This window comes from Stegastes partitus, unplaced genomic scaffold (assembly GCF_000690725.1).
Source record: "Stegastes partitus isolate 25-593 unplaced genomic scaffold, Stegastes_partitus-1.0.2 Scaffold807, whole genome shotgun sequence".
Classification (NCBI taxonomy): Eukaryota; Metazoa; Chordata; class Actinopteri; family Pomacentridae; genus Stegastes; species Stegastes partitus.
In genome coordinates, this window is record NW_007578538.1 from 128565 (window position 1) to 136687 (window position 8123).

Here is an 8123-nt window from a genome sequence, read left to right on the forward strand (position 1 = left end):
CTTGTGAACTCCATCAGCAGACGGTCGATGACAGATTTGATCTGCTGGCGAATATCTCGAGTCGATAGATTTAGAACGACGACGTTGTTCATGTTGAAGGAATGAACGTAAAAACACTGGGATGGTCCTTTAAGTTATGTTTAGTTAGAACTCACACAAAAGGAATCGTTTTTCTTTATTTATTCCTGTTTTGTTTGTATATTTATAATGTGTATTTGCTTTTGTCATGAGCTGTACTGTTTGTTTTTTTGTGTTTTGTTTTTTTTTGTATTTGCTGATAACTATTTATTGTTATTTATTTTTTAATGCATTCGTTCAATTTTACGGAGCCAAGAAAAGCAGAAGGGCAGGCATCGCCATCGCACGGCCTCATCGTGACCCCCGGCTTCATTCACAAACAAGCATGGCTTCATCTGTTGACACGTGACGGAGGACGGTTGTTCTTTAACGCTGGCATCAACTGGGCATCAGTGAACCACAGAAACAACTTTAACCTTTAATTGTCTTTTTAGCTTTTTGTTTGTTTTCTAAATGTGACGCTATACTGACCAAGGCTCGGTTATTCACCTTCAGCTCAGGTGTTCCACAACCGGAGGGAGAGATTGTCTGCGGTTGGTAATGACTGAGCTGGACGTGAGCAGACGTCACCCTTGTGACTTATCATTTAATGATGTCTGTCTTGCCATTTTTGAAGTAAAAATATATAACGATTATACCAATAACAATATTTATTTATATTTATATCATTTCTGTTGTATGTTATGGAACAGTAAAATTATGATTGTGAGATAAAACCCGACGTCGTGCTCATTTGTTTGTGTGGAATTTAACGTTTGATGCGTTTCTCAAACCTACATTCATCTCAGATTTCTACAGACGTGTGTGTTGCCTTTACATGTCACAGCTGACTGGAGTTGCTTCATTTATTTGCAAAATGTGGAGAAACCAGCTTCACATAAAGGATTGCTGTGTACATGTTCAGACACTTTCAGGCTTCCGTACAACATACTTGCAATATGTGCTTTTTATTTATATAAATGCCATGTTTATGGTAGTTTCTGTGTCACTGCTGCTGTTAGCAAGCTAGTGGATCAAGAGGTAACTCAAAATCTAATTGTTAAAAAATATTAAATTTAAATCTTCATTTTAAAAAATCAGTTAATTTATGGTAAAAACGTATGCCTTTACGGTTAAATTAAACCTTGCCAGCTCCTCTGCGGCTTGTCTACGCTGGAAAACTGAATCAGACATACGCCGGTGTGTCTCCACCTATCAGAAGCTTGCCTCCGCTGGTTGCCCGGTAACAGGGAAGCGAGGGGGTTCTGTGATTGGCCACGTTGTCGCACGGCTACTGGAGTGACATGAAATCGACCAATCAGATCCAAGAAGGCGGGACCTTCTGAGTGACAGCCGCAAAGGAAGGGGAAGCGAAAACTGTCGGAGTGAAATTAAACCTAAGATTGATGAAGAATGGACGTTGTTTTGGTCGCTGGTGAGAGTTTAGAGGACCTGTGTGGAGTTTTTACAACACATGAGTTGAGGTAAGTGGATTTTAAGTGATTAAATAACTAAAAATTAACGTGTTAAATACAGCAAATGTGTAAAAAAAAAAAAAAAAAACCCACACTTCACACTTCCGGTAAACATGGCGCCTGTTAGCATGTCGATGTTCACTTTGTGAATTTATCCAATATTTACTTTACTTTTACCTCTGTTTTGGTTTTTCTCTTGGTCTTTCCAACTCCTGAAAAAAACATGTCTCATTAATTAGCTGCTGAAAGTTGTTCAGCTAACTGCTATCCTAAGTAGCTAGTTGCTAACGTCAGTAGCTATCTGCTATCCTAAGTCGCTAGTTGCTAACGTCAGTAGCTATCTGCTAACCTAAATAGCTAGTTACTAACGGCAGTAGTTAGCTGCTGCTTGGTTTTTTGTATTTAGCCCCCAAAAACCTGTTCAACCAGAACAGTGAGCTAAAAGAGGCCGACATGCACAGTTTACCAAAATAATCCGATCCGTTGTGTATTGTGGCAACTTTAATAACTTTAACCTCCTAAATTCACGCTTTATGAATCTATTTCTTCATTTTGTGTTTTACTTTCTATTGTGTTTGTTTTGTGGATGTCTTTATATGAAATACTCAGCGAGCTTTTGAGTTGCCCCGAGGGGATAAATAAAGTTATCTGAATTTAACTAAGCATTTCCACGATCTTTAAAACTACAGCTAAGAAACATCCAAATCTGTGTTTCCCCCTAATTGTAAACTAGAATGCAGGAAGAGGACAAGAGTGCGACGATGGAAGTCATTTCTCCACACCTACACCAGGTGGCGCCACTTTAAAGGTATTGACATGCAGTTTATTTGGTGTTCCACAGTTTAGAAATCAGGTGGTACAGCTTTTCAAACACATACACAAGTACAACAAACTTAAAACGCTTCTTTTCTGCAATCCGTCTTGTGTCATTTTCACATTTTCACTCATGGTAAATACAGGGCAGTGCATTAACATGTGCATCACAGGATATTATTGGGGACAGGATGTAAAAAAAAACAAAAAAAAGTCTTGTTGACAGCAGTGATGTCATTTACGGTGACGCATTTGGGGGTTTTTTTGGACTAAAAACAAGATTTAATTGTCTCACTGGTACTTTTTCAGTCTAGACTGAGAGAAAACAACAATGTTTTATGCTTTATAATAACAAAACAGACACATAGCTTAAATGTTTTACACAGAAATGACCCTTATGTGAAATCACACCATGCACGAACCGTTTCTGTGTGTTTAACGCTCAACACATCGATCTCTGAAGGACAAAGCAAAGCAACGAAATCTTCCGTAGTTTATTCTAAGGCTGAAACACGTGCAGGTGAGCCGCACTCAGGCTACACTTCACATACTTTATAAAGGCCTACAGTAGTAACGACGTTAAGTGTCACGTTAGAGAAGAATAAATAAAGCGCTGATGAAGCGGCCCACACGCTCCACATCTGTGTCTAAGCTGCCATCCGCTGATTTGGCAGTAATTAGCTGAAGCAGTGAAGCACATGAGTCCAATTAGACGTTTCCAAATGTCTGTTCCATGAAATAGTTTTAAAATGGTGTGCAAATAGTAGTGTTTTGTGTCATGTTCTACATTATTAATAATCCTCCATGGTGTCGTTTGTGATGTCGCCACTGGGGGGCGACAGAATCATAGCTTTGAAATAAAGTACAAATTTCTTCCTTGTAAAGCTTTTTTTCCAAACACATGCTCAGTAATATATAATTCTGTAATCACAGGTAACGTAACAAACCTACAGTGGACGTGTTTGGCCACCAGTTTCTATTTTTTTCAGACATCCATCTGTCCTCCTGCTTCAGCTGTTGGCGACTCGGTTCTAATTTAGAGACAGTCGGAGGCAGAATCGGTGTGTTTGGGGGCATGTTTTCTTAATGAGCCGGGTTTGTTCTCACACTCGGCCACAGTGTTTGCTGCTTTCTTGTTGCTGGTTCCTTTTTTTTTTGCTAAATTTAAATTCTGGTAACCACCGAGATAGCAGCACATCAAGAAACCTGAAGCTCAAACCATCAGGGGTTCATCTGTGGTTTCTGGCAGCGGTAGACCAAGAAAGAAGCAAAAATACTCGTGGAACAAAATCATTTTCAGCGTGTTTATCTTTGTGCTGGTGGAGGGGGGGTGGCGGCAGGAAGCGCCTGGGCTCATGGGAAATGAAAGTTAAACAACAGTGATGTATTAATATTTGAGTATGAGACACGTTGCAGTGACTATAATGCAGGAGATATTCCAATACGGAGCACATGGTCGTAGGCAGGGTGTTAGTCTGGACGAGCAGCAGGCGGACGCACATACAGAAGTTTAAACGGGTGGAGTCGGGTCACTTTTGATCATTCCCTTGAGAGACAGAGGCTGGGAAGCTGATCCCCGATCAGCCCTCGTAGAAACATCACCCTGGAGCTCTGAGAGAGAGTTTGGCCGCCAACTCCTCCACTTTTCCTCATAGCAGTTGGCAAACGGGGTTCTGCTGATACACGGGGATGATGTTACTGCTTTCTTTGAAAAGCCGATCCGCATGTATCAGTACAACCCTGGGCCGGGCCAAACTCTCCCTGCAGGAGGCTCTGCTGCTCAGCTGCTCAGCAGGACGATGATGTAGATGAGCAGCAGGCAGATGAGGATGAGGGTGAAGTTGACAAAGAGCTCCTGCAGGTTCCTCTTGGCCTGAGGGTTCACCTCGATCTGAGACGCTCGGCGGATGGCCGACTTGGTCATGTGCTGGACGCGCTCCATGGAGGCTGCTGACGGCTTAGATTTTGACCGGCGGGGTGAAGAGCTGAGAGAGCTGAGGACGGCTGCTGGGCCGGACGCTGCTGACCAGAGCTGGAGGTGGAACCTGGGAGTCGGAGGGCTGCTGGTCGACTGACCGGAGCTCAGGTCGGGTTTGGTTCAGTCCTGGTCAGACAGCAGCAGCTTCTTGTCTTCTGTGGAGACAAACGGCTGGAAAGAAAGAAGATGGTGAGGAAAGATAGTTAAAGACATGTTTCACGTCAAGCACCTCCACAACTGGCCCGGCTTCACAGGTGTCCTGAGCTGCTCGCTAACCAATAGTCATCCAGCCCCGCCCCCTCTGGGTGAACCAATCACAATGAGCTTTATTTACCTTCTAGAACTGCTTCTGCTGAAATGTCTGAGCCGCGAGCAAAACTCTCCGAATGTTCTGCTGCTGGAGGGAACACAAGAGTCCTCATGCACTGCTAGCATCTGAGGAACTTTCATTTTAATGCCCTTAACATTAGCGCGCCATGTGGCTAACGTAGCATCAGCTTCCATCGTATGACTGCAGGTCAGAGCTTTGTAGAAACTGTAGAGCTGAGACATGTTCAGAGAGGGTGGAAACTTTAACATGAAAGTTTAATACAAACTCTCATAACGTTCAGTTTCTGCCGTCGGACAACAGAATGAGTATAAAGTAGCTTAGAGTCCCTGATTTGACCCCCGCTGGTGGATCTAAATGTCATCCCAGTGGACCAACATGTACAGCACCTGCACAAAAGTGGAAAAGTTGTCAAACGTCAGACTGGGAGGCGTTGAGGGTGTGTTTACTGCTGTCAGATGTGACCGTCAGGCTTAAACACGACGAGTGAATTTAGGGATATTTTCATGTGAAATGATCTGAAGTTAGCAGCAGCAGGAAGTCGTGGCTCATTCGGCTTCGTGTCGGCCGTCCTGCTCTGTGCTGTCAATCACACATGCAGCAGCAGCAGCAGCTTCCCGGTGACCTTCATGTATCACTGATGATGATAACGGAGGCGCCAGCTCGCGTCTGGCGGTGCGTTCGGCTGGAATCCAGGAGGAAAGGCGGCGGCACAAACGTCAAGACCGCAAAGTGACCCAGTGTAGTAGTAGAACTGGTGATGAGGTGATGGACACAGCCAGTTATCTGAGTCGTTTAAGTCGTCATTGTTGCATTTCCTAGCTTCACCTTCAGTTCTGTATTGTCTCCTGGTGGCCTGGTGGTGTTTTATTGTCTCCTGGTGGTGTTTTATTGTCTCCTGGTGGCCTGGTGGTGTTCGCCTCCTGAGTTCAGGAAGTCGCTAAAACAAAAGATCTTCTCGGTGCAGCTGCAGCATCCCGCTCTAATCCCTCCGGTCATCTGATCCTCACATCAAAGTCACCGTGACAAGGTTACCGTGCTTTTGTGAAAACAAAATCTCACCACTTGTACGTCACCTGTGCCAAGTTCTTTTCTATTTTTAACCAGATTAAAATCCACAGCGGCGCCCCCTGCTGGCTGCCGTAGTGGATTCCTTTGTTAACAGCGATGTCGGGGCGTTGATGCGGCTGTTGGATGTGCACAGTTCGTCCTGAAGGTGGCGCTAAAGGGAGGATTTGCGCCGCCTGTTTGTGCGTCTGCCACTTTTCACATGTTGTTTACTGGCTGGCCTCGGCGCAGATAGCGGCCTCTCCACACGTCTATTTATATCGCTTCACTTTTGTTTCCTGCACCGCTAATCTGCCTCCGAGTCGCCGCTATCGCCTGACATGTTAGCGCCTTCGTTTACACCCGCCGGAGGTCCGCCTCACCAGCCGGCTCTGAGGAACCTCAGGCTTCAGGCGGCGCTCGAGTGGAGTCAAGAGGGTTCAGGTTTCTGTAAAACTCAGCCGGTGTCTCTGAACGTACGTAAATAAGGCTTTGTTAGCTTCGCCTGGTTTGAACCAAATCTGTCCGTCGTAGTCGAGCTCTGTGGACACGAATCCTGCAGCTCATGATTTAGATCTAATTATTCTGCTCACAAGTCTATTAAGTTTGTTTACGAAATAATATTGTAGGGTTTTAATTTTATTATTTAAACTTGTTGATTAAATTTGTATAATAAAAAATAATAATTGTAATGTTTTAATTTTTTTTTCTTTAAACTTGTTGATTAAATTTGTTTAATGAATAATATTGTGAGGTTGTAATTTCCATATTTAAATTTATTCAGAACATTTGCATAATAAATAATATTGTAAGGTTTTCATTTTAATACTTAAACTTGTTGAGTAATTTTTAGTTAATAAAATTATGATGTTTTAATTTTAATATTTAAATGTATCCAGAAAAATGTGTTTAATTAATTATATTTTAATATTTTAATTTTAATATTTAAACTTATTGAGTAAATTTTTATAATAAATATTATTGCAATGTTTTATTTTTATTTTTAAATTTATTTTTAAATTTGCATAATAAATATTAATGTTTTAATTTTAATATTTAAACGTGAGTACATTTTTTAATAAATACTATTTTAATGTTTGAGTAAATGTGTTTAATTAATAATATTGTCGGGTTTAACTTCATAGCTGAGCTTTTTTAATCATGAATATTGTGGGATCGTTACCTCCGTATTTAACGTGATTGGATAAATGTGCATAATGAATGATGCTGTGAGGTCTTATTTTTCTATTTGTAGGAGAATTAGTCATAATATTCCAGTCACATTATGTGGTCTTACCTTAATATCCACACTTATCAGGTGACATAATAAATAATATTGTCGGGTCCTAACCGGGACATTTAAAATAATCATATTGTTGGGGTTTAAGTGTCATATTTAAACTTACAACAGACAGCGTTGGAGGGCTTTAGTCTGTACATGTGGATACGTTCCCTGTTTGAAAGTACTCAGTGTGGCTCAGTGTCACCGGATAGATCACCGTCGTTTGACTTAACTGTCAAATCTTTGTTGGTTAAATTGTTTGAATGAGACCTGAAGCAGTGAATCTAATAATTTGGTGAGTCCTTTTCAGTGTCCGTCTGAGACATCAGCGGTACCGTCCAGCTCGTAGTGTCGACCTTTGAGCTTCAACGTTTCGTGTTTTGGCGGCTGAGCGTCTGACAACGTGTGAGCGAGTGCTGCTGCCCGTCATCCTCCTCGTGGTCAGTCAGGAGGCCGCCAGTCGCTCTGTTCTGTGGACAGTAATCCTGGTTTTCCCAGACGAGAGTCGAGCGTCGACAGTGAACGCTGAGAGGTTTTCCTCCTGCAGCAGAGGCTTCTTACTTTCCAGCAAGTCGCCCTCTTGTCTGGTTTGTTCGTCAGCTGCTGCTCGCTGATCACTTTGTCTGTTTACGTCGGCCGAAGCATCCGACTGGACGAGTTGCGGCAACCGGAGGCGTCGGGTGGCAACCGGCTCGCTGTCAGATGAAACGCGGGTCGCTAAGGGCTCACTGTGGGCTCATTTTACTGGAATCTGAAGTCATGCTCAGCAGGTATATCTTCTGTTTAGTACGACAACGTTAGAGCGGCTTAAAAACTAATTAGAATGTCTGTATTTCTGTTGCAAAAAAGAACTGCAGAACCTGGAAGTTTTCCCGGATGTTAGCAATACAGGAATAAACATGGCGGCTTTACGGGCTGCACATGTTTTACTGCTTAAAGTTCAGCCTGGTCACATGACTGAGCTCTCCTGTCCTCAAGTGGCTCCATTTTTATTTATTTTCTTTGTTTTTTAACCTCTTTAGACGTCCACATGCATGGGCATCACATTCTGGGTTATATTACCACAGTAGGTTCTTTTTTCCTTATTATTTTTATTTATCTTTTATTTATTTATTTTTTGGTAATTTTTTTAACCTCTTAAGA

At 42.4% G+C, this 8123-nt stretch overlaps 1 protein-coding gene across 1 annotated transcript in view; it reads right to left on the minus strand.

The window, feature by feature from the left end:
- Positions 1-2333: 2333 nt before the first annotated feature.
- pln2 (phospholamban 2) overlaps positions 2334-8123 on the minus strand; it is an 8285-nt gene continuing 2495 nt past the window's right edge. Inside the window, exon 2 of the mRNA XM_008292387.1 lies at positions 2334-4494. Within this exon, the coding sequence (XP_008290609.1) occupies positions 4126-4287 (162 nt within the window). The 5' untranslated portion in view covers positions 4288-4494 and the 3' untranslated portion in view covers positions 2334-4125. The remainder of the gene's footprint in view (positions 4495-8123) is intronic.